Genomic DNA, 15,636 nt, shown 5'->3' on the forward strand with positions numbered 1-15,636 from the left:
TCACTCCCAGGGTTTTGGGGTGCTCAGAGTTGTTGGTTCTGAACCCTAGAGCCCTCAAAGATCCCTGTTCGGTAGTACTGCCACCACCCTGTAAGAGCCAGTGCCTCAGTCCAGGGAACCCGAGACCCTCTAGGCTTAACTATATCCCTTGTAGGCACTGAGCACTTTCTTTACTTAAAGTCTCAGTCCTCAAGTTACGAGTCCACAATGAGGATGTTTGGTAGCTTGCTGAACGGCTAAGCAGGATTCTGAACCTTTGTCCCCAACAGACAATGAACCAACATGGTAAAAAGATTTTCTACTTTATTAAATACATAGGGTTACAAGAAGGTTACAAAGGCAGCAAATGCTAGAGGCATAAAAACGTCTAGGAAACATATCAGCATAAAACAACAAAGCTGACTGGCTAATTCTATTAATCCTTGACTCTCACCTTGGTCAGCTTCTTTTGTAGATCCTCAGTTACCTAAGAGGCCACATGGTCCTGGCGGGGCAGGATGTGCACCCACCACCTCTCTCACTCAGAGACAAGGAACAAAGACCCTGTCCTCCGGAAGTGGGGCTGGAAGCTCGCCCTCTCAGCTCTTCCCTCCCCCCTGGAGATCTGCAGCTGCATTCCATCCTTGATGGGCATCTTTCTGGCTGCCTAGGTGCTGCATTATCACCTTCCATTGAATTGTAAATCCTGGCAGCTAGGACTGCAAGCCACTTCTGTGTTACTGTTTTAGCTTGGTTCAGGCCTTGCAATGCTACTAGGCCTGAACTGTACATATTCATGACATTACCTATGGCTGACCAGTTCTCAGGTGGCAAGAGCTCCCACTGCTCTCCACTGTGGCCTGATAAACAAGGGCCATTGGGATTCTTACCAGGTGATTATGGGAGGGGACACAGCAGCAGTAGATCTCCTCCTCCCCCCTCCCTTATTCCCTCATGCTGGGAATTTCAGAATTCCCAGATATCCTGTCCCTCATGCTACAATAGGGACTGGGGCATTCAGGAATTGAAGGAAAAGATGCTGCCCAGTTCCAAGACACTATTAGACAATTGCTCACACTGTCCAAAGCTAGGGGAATTCCTCCACTGGGGCTTTTTTAACCCAGTGCCCAACAAAAGCTGGAGCCATCAGTTCTGTCTCCAAAAGCAAACCTTTTGGTACACTCTTGACCCTCTTCCTGCCCCTCCCCAGCTGGTATCAAAACAGTGCCCTGTTACAAATGAAAGCCAAGCTCCAACACCACATTCTGAGGTTATGCGGAGTCGCAGGCTACACATCCTGGTCAAAATTCTCTGCACCGTGATCAAAGGTAGTTCTGTTTCTCACATACCAGACAAAGCCTGATCTAAGCGAAAGGTTAATCCGGCAATTTTCAGCCAGTGTTGGTGCGGCACATTGGTGTGCCACAAATGGTCCACAAGTGTGCTGCAGGAGTCTAGAGGAGGGTCATTTATTAGTAAGGTCTTTGAGGGATGGGAACACCTCAGCATGGTACCTATGCGCTAGAGGTCTTCTGTTCCCTGCAGACTAATTAGCCTCCATCCCTTCCCCAACAGTGGCCCTAGCTCTGTAGAAAGTACCACTAGACACCCCCTCCCCCCCCAGGCTGGCTTGCCTGTTTGAACTGCAGAGGTCTTCCTTCCTTCCTCCCTGCTCCCAGTCAGTAGCTTCTCCAGCCTCAGCAGCACCTTAGCTTTCAGAAACCCATGGGCTGCGCAGCCACACCCCAGTCTCCAAAAGCCACCAGCAGTTTCCATTCTGTTAGTTTGCCAGTCAATCCATCCTCTCTCCTTCCTCCAACCTTTCCTTCTTCTGCTACCCAACCCCTTTCTCTCCTCCAGGAGCTGCTTTTATCCTTGAAGGCCCTGGTGCCTTCAAGTGATTGCAGTTGTGCAACACTCACTGCAATCTAAGACAGTGGTATTAACCCCACGCTTCCCAGGCTTGTCAGAGGAAGAGGCCCCTGTTGGAACCACATCCTCGAGGGGGTCTTGCAGGCTTCCACAACACCTTGTCAATTGTCTAAAAACTAACGGTGTGTCCTGACAATTTTAGCATCTCCTCTATGGAGAACTCGTGCAAGGAAAGCGCCCTACAGGTAGACCACAGCTGCGATACAAGGACATCTGCAAGAGGGATCTGAAGGCCTTAGGAGTGGACCTCAACAGGTGGGAAACCCTGGCCTCTGAGCGGCCCGCTCGGAGGCAGGCTGTGCAGCATGGCCTTTCCCAGTTTGAAGAGACACTTGGCCAACAGTCTGAGGCTAAGAGGCAAGGAAGGAAGGCCCATAGCCAGGGAGACAGACCAGGGACAGACTGCACTTGCTCCCAGTGTGGAAGGGATTGTCACTCCCAAATCGGCCTTTTCAGCCACACTAGACACTGTGCCAGAACCACCATCCAGAGCGCGATACCATAGTCTTCCGAGACTGAAGGTTGCCAACATAGTGTGTTGTGAGATGAGAAGGGTCAAAAATTGCTGGGTAAATCAGGGGTCTTTTCATGAATTTGCCTCTTCTGCTATCCCCATCTCCAGTGCTCTTCCACCTGTGGCCCCGGCGTGAGGAGGCGAGAGATGCAGTGCAGTGAAAAGAGCACAAGTGGCAAAATGATGGTTTTCCCGCAGCGGCGATGCCGAAACCTCAAGCAGCCAAATATCGAACTGGAAGAAGCATGCAACAAAGGGGCGTGCCCGCTGCATCATTTGTATAACAGGGTGTTGGGCTGGTATTCTTCACCTTGGCAGCAGGTAAGAAAGGACCTCACCATGACCCAACAGTGTTCGGCCACAGTGCCTGTAATCTTCCAGAGCTGTGTGAACATAAGCTGCTTTCTTGTGATCAGTTTATTGGAGCTTAATCATTTACATGATTGAAGCATATAAAATAATTCAGGAGATGGGCAGAGTAATGGTTCCCAAATTTTTTGGCATCAGGACCCATTTTTTAAAACCGCAGTCTTTTGGGACCCACCTAGGTTTATCAGACTTTAAAAAAAGAAAAACTAGAAAGAAATAATTTTATTTATTGGTAAGTAATTATAGCCCGAAAGAAAGACCCACAAACATTTATCTCCCTATACCAGCAGTTCTCAAACTCACAGGGAGTTTGAGCCCCACTGTAAGTTCTTGAGGGGGAAGGGAGGAGGCAGTGATGCGATCGCCAGAATCGTATCGCTGTTGAGGGGTGCAGGGGCTTACCTGGACTCACCACAGCCCGCAGCAGCCTTCCACGGGTGGGGGGATCCTTGTGCCAGCCTCTGCAGGTCTCCCCAACATGCAGAGACAGTTCAAATAATGATCGTGACCCTCTTCCAGTTTCGTGATCTCAAACCGGAAGTGAGTCGCAATTGTTATCTGCACTGTGTCCGCATGTTGGGGAGCCCTGCGGAGGCTGGCGCACTGCTTCCCCTCTCCCCCTTAACGGGGCAGAGGCCAAGGCTCTCTGACTGGGGCATCGCAATGCGCTAGATGTACACGTGCTTTCAAACTGCAGGAGCTCAGTTCCTTGCGGGGCAGTTAGCAGCTACAGCATCTGATTTTTGAATAGCTTCAGGGTTTGAGGCAATTAATTATCAGATCTTTCCATCACGCTTTGGCAACCCACCAAAAATCAGGTCATGACCCATCAGTGGGTCCTGAACCACAGTTTGGGAAGCACTGGGAGAGAGGAATGTTCTTTTCCCTCTCACACAACATCAACACCAGGGGACATCTACTAAAATTGAGTGTTGGGAAAGTTAGAGCAGGTCAAAAGGAAAGATTTCTTGACCCAGCATGTCATTGATCTGTGGAACTCCTTGCCACAGGATGTGGTGATGGCTCTGGCCTAGATGCCTTTAAAAGGGGATTGGAAGGTTTTCTAGAAGAAAAGTCCATCACAGGTTACAAGCTGTGATGGGTATATGCAACTTCTTGGTTTTTGAAGTAGGCCACCTCAGAAAGCCAGGTGCAAGGGAGTGGCAAAAAGATACAGCTACCTTGTTTTTTTGTGCTCCCTGAGGCATCTGTTGGGCCACTGTGGGATACAGGAAACTGAACTAGATGGGCCTTTGGCCTGATCCAGTGGGATCTAGCTCAGAATATGTTATCTAGCTCAGAATTGTTGATGCTGCAATGTCCAGGATGTCAGACAGGAATCTTTCTCTGCCCTACCTGGAGAAATCAGGAAATGAACATGAAACATACTGGGGTGTAAAATGAGCTATGACCTCTTCCTTAAGCCGAGTGCTGCTGAAGCCGTAGAAGGACCAAAGGGTGAACGTGCCCTTTGCAAGCAGAAGGCACTGCAGAATGGCTAGGAAATTTTAGGGACTGCTATTCTATGTGGGGATAACATTGCTCTATTGCAGTGTTTTTCAAACTGTGGGTCGGGACCCACTAGGTGGGTCATGAGCCAATTTCAGGTGGGTCCCCATTCATTTCAATATTTCATTTTGAATATATTAGACTTCATGCTACCATGGTATATGGCTGCATTTGGGGAAATGTCACAGATCTGTACGTTTAACAAACTACTGTGAAGATGCTTTTAGCAATGATAGTCAATTGGTCAGTGTGGGTAGGATTGCAGCCCAGGATTATTAAAAATTATCCTACTTGATGATGTCACCTCTGGTCATGACATCACTTCCAGTGGGTCCTGACAGATTCACATTCTAAAAAGTGGGTCCCGGTGTTAAATGTGTGAGAACCACTGCTCTATTGCATTTACTACTGGCAGTGGGTGGGGGAACTCTGATGATTTTCAGGGAAAACCCCTGAAGCATTGTCAAGTATATGTATGTATCTCTGAGAATCTTGCTCCCCAAGACACATCAGATTGGTTTCATCTGATTATGAAAGTTAAGCATCCCCCCAAAAAGCAATCAACTTAGGGATGTGTGACTCATACAGCCAAGCCGTTCCAAAATACAGAAGCATGTTTGTGAGATTGCGGAATAAATACAGCCTGATCCAGTAATCAATCACACTATTTCAGGAATTCCAGACAGTCTCTGCAGATCCCCAAGGATGTTGCACATAACGATTTGTAACGGTTCATCCATAGTGCAGTTCTCAGACAAGCGGGGCGGAAAGGACCATGGAATGTAGCGCCACTGAAACAGCAGGATGGTTATATAAGGGACTGAGAGCAGCTTCCAGACAAGTGTAGCAGTGATGCCAATAGGAGGCCACTGAGACTGTTCATACTTGTTCTTTCTGCATGGGATGTACGCATCCCGGTCATGATGTATTAATTTAACAGAAAGGACAATGGAGAAGCCGATAAGAAGTGATAGTGGATGACAGTTTTTATATTCCAGTATATGTTGCTTAACGATGGGGTTACAGGCTGCAATCTGATGGACACTTTCCTGAGAGTAAGCCCCATTGAAGACCATGGAACTTACTTCTGATTAGACAAGCATAGGATCGTGCTCATGTTTTCCAAAACCCGTAGTAAGGTCAGTTTGTTGTTGTCAGAGTAGTGCCCCAGAATACCTTGCGGCAGATGGGTAACACCCCAGAATGCCTTGTGGCAGCCAGTAAACCACTAGAAAGCCTTGTGGCACCACGGTGAGCCTGCCGTGACCCAGTAAAAATCAGGTTGCGATCCACCAAAAACCTGGTGGGTCACAACCCACAGTTTAGGAACTGCAGCTCCTCCATTGTATTTGAAGTTGGTTATTGTCCAACATGTCATTACGCAGCGCACACCTGCACCATGTTTAAACAAAAAAAATTGCAAACCAGTTTACATAGCTGCTATTATTTCTATCCTACAACATATATCACTGCTATAGAGGCATTCAGTATAGCTCTATTGTGGGACAAACTACCTGCCTATATTCATAGCTGCCATCTCAAGTGGTAGCACTGGAACTTGCAAAAGCCAAAGACACAAAAAAAAACCCAAAAAAATGGTACTGGAAAAATGGTAGTTGTAAAAAATAAACCCCAAAAAAGGTGTTGAAAAGTCCTGTTCTAGAAAACTAACAGATCAGGGAGAAGGCTAGGCTAAAATCAACATGGCAACTTTCCACATTCAGGGAATTTGTTGACACCGCCCAATGAAACATGCCACTGTCAGCGCTCCAAAGAGATAATGTATGCTGTTGAGTTTGATGCTCAACCCAGTTTGGCTTGCAAGCATCACTGGAGATGGGAAGTAAACAATAGAAGTGTTTACACCTGGAGTGCTTAAGGGTGTTTTTTTTGTTTGTTTTAGTTTAGAAATGAAGATAGTGATAATGCTCCACGAATATAATTTTATCCAGTTGTGCATAGAGTGGAGAAAGGAGGAAGAGTTTTCTTACTCTTGAGAATATTAGGACTTGGTGTTTCCCAATGAAACCTATGGCAGTGGAGTCAGTACAGGCAAAATAAAGCACTTCTTCTCACAGTGCATAAGTACTCTGTGGAACTCACTGCCATGTGAGAATTTTTCATGCTGTTCTATGGCCAAACAGGCCTTCAGAGTGTCTCGCAGCATCAGTAGGAAACCAGTTTTTAAAACACCCCTTACAGGTTGCCATTGAAACTAACAGATTTACACACCAGAGATATACAGTTGCATCTACAATTCTGTCACAGAATTACCAGCACGGCAAAGGTTTTATTCCTTGTCTCCGTCTTTTATTCACACCTGAAGGTGCAGAGATGATCCTTGAGATGGAAGCCAAGAACCGATCTATGTGGTCACCCTATATGGATTCCTTTTGTTCCAATAATATAATAATATAATAATATACAGTATTTATATACCGCCTTTCTTGGTCTTTATTCAAGACTTTATTCAAGGCGGTTTACATAGGCAGGCTTATCAAATCCACGCAGGGATTTTTACAAATTGAAAGAAGGTTCTTTCTTTCAAGAACCACTACATTCAAGGTGTTACACTCCAATCTGGTTTAACATTCTGGCCTCCATCCTCCCACGCTCCGAGCAGATGGAACAGCTCAGCTGCAGCTTGCCAGCTGCTTCAAGGTCGCACGGTGCCGGTGGCCTCGAACTGGTGACCTTGTGGATGTTAATCTTCAGGCAAATGGAGGCTCTACCCTCTAGACCAGACCTCCTGCCCAATATATATTTCCAATATAAAATGCTGTACTTGATACTTAAAATAAATAAATAAATAAATAAGGAGATGGAAGCCAGCTCCATGTGTAAATCTCCATATCAGAGAAGATGTTTATCAAGAGCTCAGGGACTGTAGTTCTTGGAAGGCTGAAGACTCTTTTTGGCTCTTTTGGAATAATCTCTTCTCTTTCCTCATCTGCAGTGCACCGTCACATGTGGGGGAGGGGTGCAGACAAGGACTGTGCAGTGTCTTCGACAGGGCCAGCCGTCTGCGGGCTGCCTGCCCCACCAGAAGCCAGCAATGTCAAGGGCCTGCAATACCAACTTCTGCCTGGCTCCTGAGAAGAAAGGTAAGAAGGGCCCACCTTGTCATTCAGGGTTCTCAGCCTTGTGGGGACACAGAAATTTTGAGAAGGGGGAGTGGGTAGCACTGCAAAGTAGCCGCTGCAGGAGTGAAGTGGGTCACAAAATGACTGTGGGGGGCAAGGATGGCATTAAATGAGACCTCACACACAGGCACACACTTTCTGCCCACTTGCCTCTACACAAACACGCATGATAGCATTAGGAGGACAGATAGAAGTCACTGGGCCAGTGATTTTGAACCACTGTGCCAGAGCACATTGGTGTACCATGAATGGTCTACAGGTGTGCCTCAGGAGTTTGGGGAAGGGTCATTTATTAGTAGGGCCATTGGGGGATGTGAGCCCCCAGCCAGTAGTGTAGTGTGCCTTGTCAACCGTGAAAAAACTAATGGCATGCCTTGACCTTTTTAGCACCTTCTTGATGTGCCATGAGATGAAAAAGGTTGAAAAGAACTACACTCAGTGACGCAGGTAGAGGAATTGCAAAGCACTAAGTTTTGCAGGAAGCCTCACCGAAGCATGCAAACAGCCCCTCCCTCCCTTTGGAGCCATTCCGGGCAGGGGGAGGAAAATGGAGGCATACGCTTCTTCTCTGCATCTACTCTGGCATTCATCTCTGTTTTGCTCCCCCCACCCAGAATGGCTCTGAGGGGGAGGGGCTGCTTGCACGATGTGGTAAGTTTTGTGGCTCCCTGCAAAAACTTAGTGCTTTGCACCCCATCTAGCTATGCCACTGGCTGTACTAGACACCTGCACAGTTGCTTGTGCATCCATGGGGACCCCACACAGGTAGCTGCACCAGTTTCTACCACCCCACCCCTCCCCCCGTTTCTCAGAGAAAAGTGAGTGATAACTGAATTCTCGAGCAAGGCAGTCCTCCCTGAGCAATGAGCAAGTGAGGCAAACTTCTGTTGGCAACCTTCAGTCTCGAAAGACTATGGTATCGCACTCTGAAAGGTGGTTCTGGAACAGCATCTAGTGTGGCTGAAAAGGCCAATTTGGGAGTGACAATCCCTTCCACACTGGGAGCAAGTGCATTCTGTCCCTGGTCTGTCTCCCTGGCTGTGGGCCTTCCTTCTTTGCCTCTTCGTCTCAGACTGTTGGCCAAGTGTCTCTGCAAACTGGGAAAGGCCATGCTGCACAGCCTGCCTCCAAGCGGGCCGCTCAGAGGCCAGGGTTTCCCACTTGTTGAGGTCCACTCCTAAGGCCTTCAGATCCCTCTTGCAGATGTCCTTGTATCGCAGCTGTGGTCTACTTGTAGGGCGCTTTCCCTGCACGAGTTCTCCATAGAGGAGATCCTTTGGGATCCGGCCATCATCCATTCTCATGACATGACCGAGCCAACGCAGGCGTCTCTGTTTCAGCAGTGCATACATGCTAGGGATTCCAGCACGTTCCAGGGCAAATGGCGTGCAGAGATACAAGTTGGGATCTGAGTTTGGAAACTGCAAGAGTGATCTTTCAAAGGGTCTCAAGTGAGGGCTTGTACCTCACTTGAGGGCGGGCAGCTGAATGGAAGAAGCAACTTCACTGAACCATGGGACATTTGGGAACAGCATTGGGCAGTATGAAAGTTCTGTCTGTGATATTGGACCTGTGATGGCCCATTCACACATGCAGGTCATCAGATGAGGAGCATCCATATATGAGCCAACACTAAGCCATGAGAATCTGCTCAGTCTTAGCTGATCAGATGGAACTGCAGCTACAGATCTTGACTTGAAATAATGACCTCCTGGTTCACTCTCAGGCATCTTTTTCCCAGTCTGGTTCACTCCCAGTCAGAACTTGGCTTTACACAGGATTTCTTGGTGGGCTCTGTGCAGTCCCACCATTGAGATCAACTCAGAGCAGCTTCAGAACAGTCTAGAACATTAGGCAGGAAACTGGTTCTTGCCCCTGTTACCAAAGGGAAGACTCCTCATGTAAAACGAGGAGACCCCCTATTCAGTTCTCCTGTAACTGCCATGTAAGCAGTGACTTCAAAGAACACTTTGACCTTGGATACACGGCCGGCCCATTCATGAGGGCTACTGAAGTGGTTGCCTCAGGCAGCAGGTTGATGGAGAGTGCCCATTTCCATCTACTTGCGTCCACAACTCCTCCGTCTCCTTCTACTCCCTGGTTTAGAAAAGGACGCAGGGGACAGAAAGGCAGAGTTGAAAGAGAAGAGGGTGCTGGGCTAGGTCATTGGGGAATAGGAGGAACAGAGACTGGCCCATCATCAGGTAAGGGGAATGCCCTGCTTAGATGAGTCTTTTCTCCCTTTCATTACTTTTTTATTGTTCTTTTGTTTGAACGTTGTATCCAGTTTGTTTTCCGTTTGAAGAGTTAGGGCTACATACTGTCCTCTGTAGGGTGTTTATTGGGTGGCTGCTCGTGAATGATGATTCGACAGCCGTTGTTCTTTGAGTGGTCACCTGGGCACTGGAACCCAACACCCTCCTGCCCCATTGCTGAACCTCGTTTGCTGTGCTTGTGTTTAGAAAGTCCTGAACAGGAAGGCATTTGCCCCACCCTGCCCCTTTAGTAGATGAGCCGCCCCTGTGGAGAGAGGAGCAAGCACCATTTCCTGGCTAAAGCTCTAGAACTTTCCAAAATGGTTCTAAGCTGGTGCAGATCCCACTGGTGCAATTCAACCAGTGGACTACACAAAGAACGTCAAACGTAGTTACACAATTCATCTTCCCAGCCAAATTCCATCCTAAGTAGCACTGCTGTAATTGTTTTCTGGAAATAGGCCCCTAGAATCGCCAGAGGTTGGTGGTTCTTAGGGCTGGTGTCACCCATCCTTAGTTTTGCACGTTACCCACTTTCTGTCCCAATAAACAAGCTCCTGGTTTTAGAGGTAGCCTATCTCCGTATGTCAGATGCAAGGGAGTGGCAACAGGACACAGGTATCTTGTTACCTTGCATGCTCCTTGAGACATCTGGTGGGTCACTGTGAGATACAGGAAGCTGGACTACATAGGCCCTTGGCCTTATCCAGCAGGGCTCTTCATATGTCCTTATGTATAGTCCATTGTACTCTCCTAGCTGAATTTCTTCTCTGGTGTCTGTTATTCATTTCACTTTGGGCTTCTCCCTTCCCCCTTCCTGCAGCTGTAGAAGTCCTTTTGACTTTATTGTAGCTGGGCCTTCAGGCCCTGGAGATCAATTATCTCTTCACCGTGCTCTACGTCTCTGTCTCCACCAGTGAACGGGGCCAGCTGTGTTGGAACCGTTTTGAAGCCAATCACTCTCAATTACCCACCACATAGTTCCAGCTCCGTGAGTCATTGGGGAGAGATCATGGGAGAGAAATGAGCCTTTCAGGGAGAGCTAACATGCTTCCCTTGTCAAGCTGAGCCTGCTCCTTTTTCCACATTTCCAATCAGTCTGCTGCGTTCTGCAGCTTCTAGCCTGTAAGTCAACTTGGTTCACTTGGAATGGGAAGCGAATATGACTTAAGGGAGAATCACGCAAATCATGACTGGCTCAGCCATGTAGGAACTGAAAGTTGTTCTTCTGAAAATGAAGCAACTGGATGAAAAGGGGGGGGGGGAGAGAACAGTTTGGGGTCAAGAGAATTGTTTTGTGTTGCCAACACCCAGTCTCAGAGGGTGGTCACATGTCCCAACTGGATGTATGGTTGAGAGAAGACCATTCAAACCTGCTAACAAGCCTGCAGTTCTTCTAAGGTGGACTTGTGTTCTCCAGACCTCTGGCCCATCTTCTGTGCGTGACTGGTTGTGAGTTCATCTCTGTAGATGTAATTTTGACTTTTCAAGTCAAATGTGATTCATGTTGTGATTCACGTCTTGCAGGTCTGTATCAAAATTCACATTGTATATAAGGTGTGTTTGCTACACAGCACATTCAAATATGTCACTTACTGTTGTATGCTCTAAGCAGGTTGTCTTATTTGGGAGAAATTCAGCACGTGTGATCTCCCATCCCTAGAACTATGTTACGGGGAAGCTATAGCAAGTTAATTTCTCTCTCTGGTGAGCAATTAAGAGAGATGTTGTATCTCATTGTGCCTGTTTTGCATGCATCAGGTCCCAGGTTCTCATGGCTTAGTGACAATCTGGGCCATCACCAGGTAGCAAGGCCATCCCATAGTCTCCCCTAGCAACCGAGATGATTGGCCAAATGCTGCCCTCCCTTACCCAGTGATGTGCCGGCCTCTCCTCCTCCTATTTATTGTATTGGAAAAGGAATCACAAAGTTGGAAGGGACCCAAAAGGGGACTAGAACCAAGAGCAGGGCACCTGTGTATGGGTCTGAATGCAGTGGCATAGCTAGAGGGGGTTCAAAGCACTAAGTTTTGCAGGGAGTCTCTCTGCAAGATAGTAGAGCAAAACTATTTGCTTCCCCTGCCCAGAATGGCTCCGAAGGGGATGGGAAGGGGCAGCTTGCACACTGCAGCGAGGCTTCCTGCAAAACTTAGTGCTTTGCACCCCTTCTAGCTACGCCACTGTCTGAATGCTACAAATAAGAACAGTTTCTTTTTCAGTCTTTTCTCTAAAAGCATAAGGAATTGGCAACTGGACTTCTTTTTCTGTATTAAAATCTGAGTCAGTTACTTTTATGAAGATCTACCACAGTAGTTCTGAGGGCAAACCAGAATGTTTTCCCATGTTCCTATAATAGCTGAATTGGACCATAAATCTTTCCTAGCCTGACTTCCTGACTTTTCTTCTCCGATTTAGGTCTTCATTTTGTTTTATTTATAGAGCCTCCATATGATTCATTGTGATTCACTTTTCAGTACAACATGTAAAGCATAAATCAGCTGCAACCAAACTATGGAACGAGTTTGCCATGTGCTATTTTAATCCAGCTGACCATTGCATGGAAAAAAATTAATAATAATGTGCAAAAATAAATGGGACTAGGGACCCAATCTTTTTTCTTCTCTGCCGCTGGAGGGTCCCTCCCCTCCAGCCAGCCCTTCTGCAGCTGCTCTGCTGGGTTTGGTTCAGAATGACCCAGCCCAAGTACTCCCTGACACCCAATTTTGCCCCCACCCACCCAGTCACGCCCACCACTACCTTATCTTCTCCAGTGGGTGTGGTGGCGTCTGTTGGCAGCCATTTTACAACAGCAGACGCCTCTGTTGTAAAGCCCTGTCCCTGACAGCCCAATCCTGGATAGGATTGGGCTTTAGGCAGTACTGATCTCAGTGGGACTAATAGAACAATTCTATGTATGTGTACTCAGAAATAAGTATCACTGAGTTCAGTGGGTCTTACTGTCAGGAAAGTATGCACAGAATTGTAGCCTTAGGACAGCGGTTCCCAAACCCTTTGGGATTTTGGGAACTGCAGAGACTGTTTGAGGGGAACCACTTCCAGTTTTGTGACTGTAAACTGGAAGTGGATCATTATCGCTATTTTTAGACATTCTGAGACTTGGGAAGCCCTGCAGAGGCATCTGTGGGCTCTCTGCACCCCCCAGGAGGGCAGTGCTGCCACTAGTAAGTACAACCCCCACCTTCATCCCTGGCAGAGGTGTGATCCTGATGATTGAATTGCTGCCTTTGTCATTGCCATTGCCCTGCCCCTTAAGGAAACAGAGTCAGGGCTTCCCTGGCTGGGGCATCATGTTGCCCAGTTTGGAAACTTCTACCTTAGTGCATTTCTCTGATTATCAGGTACGTGTATGCTACCCTTCCATCTCCTAGAGAGGCTCGCATTTGGTGAAAAATGGAAATGGAAACGTTGCAGAAGAGAGCAATCAAAATTATTACTGGGCTGGGACACCTCCCTTATGAGGAAAGGCTACAGCGTTTGGGCCTCTCCATTCTAGAAAAGGGCAAAATAAATATTTACAGTGACTTCTTGGAGATAGTTTGTGATCCAGAGATATGAGCACTTGGCTGTTCTCGCCAACAGCCATGTCATATCGGAGAGAGAGATTTGCCAAAGTTTTGAATCCACATTCTCAAGCCATGCATTTCAGGAGCATTCCATGTGCTGCAGTTTTCCATGAGATCTCTGCCTCCAGGGTTCATGTTGCTCACCTGATTAGACAACTCATGGAGAAATGAAATGTGCCTCTTAGCTGGCCCTGTTTTGAACCAGCTCTGAGCTTCAGCCTTCCTGCCCCTCCTTGTAAACTAACTATACTTGCCTGGAACTTTTTTTTCCCTACTGCAGATGACCCGTCTTGTGTGGACTTCTTCAGCTGGTGCCATCTGGTTCCCCAGCATGGTGTCTGCAATCACAAATTTTATGGCAAACAATGCTGCAAATCGTGTACGCGGAAGAATTGATGGTTCAGCCTGACTCTTTGATATCAAGAGTTCCTGTTCTATTGACAGTGAAATTTAAAGTCTTCCAGGACCCAGCAGCACTTCAATTGCCAGCTGAAGAGACGTGGGTATAGTAGAGCAATATTTGCTATGGTACAACTTTTGATGACTGATGGATGTACAAGGACTGGATTCTCACCAAAACACACAGGGTATTATTGAACATTAGCGGGGAGAGGCAGTATCTTTCGATTTGTCATTTCCGGTGTCCTCTGGTGTAAACATGACTCTGTTAACAGTCAAAGCTGACCTTTGGATTGGATTGGCACAGCTTTCATGGTGCTCCTACTTTGCTCAGTGCAAAGACTCTGCGACATGGCAGTATGGCAATACTTTAGAGACAGAGAAAGAGAGAGGTACTGTTTCTCCGCTCGTTCTCATGGCCCTCCAAAGGAAGGAGAAGACACTCTTGAGAAACCGAATCAGTGGCTGCTGAGAGGAAGCATTGTCATACATAAACACAGCCATGTTCCACAACTAGAACGTATGCTGCACTATCAGGATAACAGGGCCTTCTCTATTTTACTTGCTGCTAGGAAAGCAAGTGGTGTTATTACCCTAGGACTTGAGAGTCTATTTTGTTGCCTTTTCTGCTTTCATAAATAACTCAGGCATGGTTAACTAACCACATGAGGCCTTTCCTGAGGTGCCCATCCAACAAGGGCGCACATGGGTTTCTCTTTTTAAGCATTGTCACATAACACGAACAAGCTTAAAATACCACCCTTCAATTACGTCACCAAACTCACACGTTTGCTGGGGTTACTCAGATGACCACCAGAATTCCAAAATTCCATGAACCTCCCGCATATGCTGTCCTTGAATTTTTGTTTTGAATGGTCCCAGTTCTTAGAACCTGGATGTCATGTACAAAAATTAGGTTTTCTCCCAATGCACAAGTTGAGTTTTCAGACACAAATCCTAGCAAGGAAGCCCAGCCATCATCAGGGAAAGAGGAATTGTCTTGGCAAAACACACAAACCAGTTTTTCCTAAGTTGCAAAAACGGATCATGATGAAGGCAAAAATGATTTCTTGTCCACATTCCTCCTACTTTTTAATTACAATATTATCAATAGCTGAGAAGAGAAATGATACGATTCAGTTCAGTGGTTGCCGCTCTTGTTCAACCCAATGGCTTGGATCCAGTGATCCCACTATGCTGGTGGAATGCACTTCTTGTACAAGTGGCTTCACTCCCATCTGCAGCACCCTTCATTCACCAGAAAGCCACTCTGAGGAGTCCCTGGACCTTCTGGATCCAGTTTGGATGGGGCTGCCTATGGTTGAGAGAGCAGTGGCAGATGACTTCCAGCCTTATAGTGGGATCTTTGTATTCATGCATGTTACCTGTGGTGTTTGTTGTCATGTCCCCAGACAGGGCAGATTAACACTGCCATCAGCAACCATTATAGTAACCATGACCAGCATGATGGAGTTGTGCATAGCACGTAGCAGTTGCATGGCTACATGGGAAGGACCCTGTCTGTGTGACAACCAGAAAGCATTTTGGCTACCATGGGTGGTGGTTACTGCTATCCAGTTCTATGTGTCTGAGAGAGGGTAATAAGATATTTCCACGGAATTGCTACCGGGACATAGCCCAGTAAGTCAGATTTGCCCCAGTTCACTCAAGATGCCTCTGCAGCTTCCTTCATCTTCTTGGCTTCATAAGCAATAGCATAGGACCTCATTAAAATCTTTCATGGTAAGTCACAAGATACCTTATTCATATCATATTTAGGGTCTGCTTTTTGAAGTCAGGTCCTTCTGAGCATCAATCACCTGAAAATTGGCTTCATGTTCTCCTACTCACCTATTGTATATCTTGGCTCAGAAAGAGACATCACGGGAATATACATGAATCTTGCTGAGCAGACTCACAAAGAATATATGTCATCACCTGAAGAGTCATGT

The 15,636-nt window shown here is 47.0% G+C and overlaps 1 protein-coding gene across 1 annotated transcript in view; it reads left to right on the forward strand.

Annotated features, from left to right (window-relative positions):
• ADAMTS18 (ADAM metallopeptidase with thrombospondin type 1 motif 18) overlaps positions 1–13,681 on the forward strand; it is a 133,694-nt gene extending 120,013 nt beyond the window's left edge. The window contains exons 21-23 of the mRNA XM_066637972.1: positions 2,534–2,746; positions 7,260–7,407; positions 13,566–13,681. Of these exons, the coding sequence (XP_066494069.1) occupies positions 2,534–2,746; positions 7,260–7,407; positions 13,566–13,681 (477 nt within the window). The remainder of the gene's footprint in view (positions 1–2,533; positions 2,747–7,259; positions 7,408–13,565) is intronic.
• The last annotated feature ends 1,955 nt before the right edge of the window (positions 13,682–15,636 follow it).

The sequence above is a fragment of the Tiliqua scincoides genome, chromosome 9 (genome assembly GCF_035046505.1).
Source record: "Tiliqua scincoides isolate rTilSci1 chromosome 9, rTilSci1.hap2, whole genome shotgun sequence".
NCBI lineage: Eukaryota > Metazoa > Chordata > Lepidosauria > Squamata > Scincidae > Tiliqua > Tiliqua scincoides.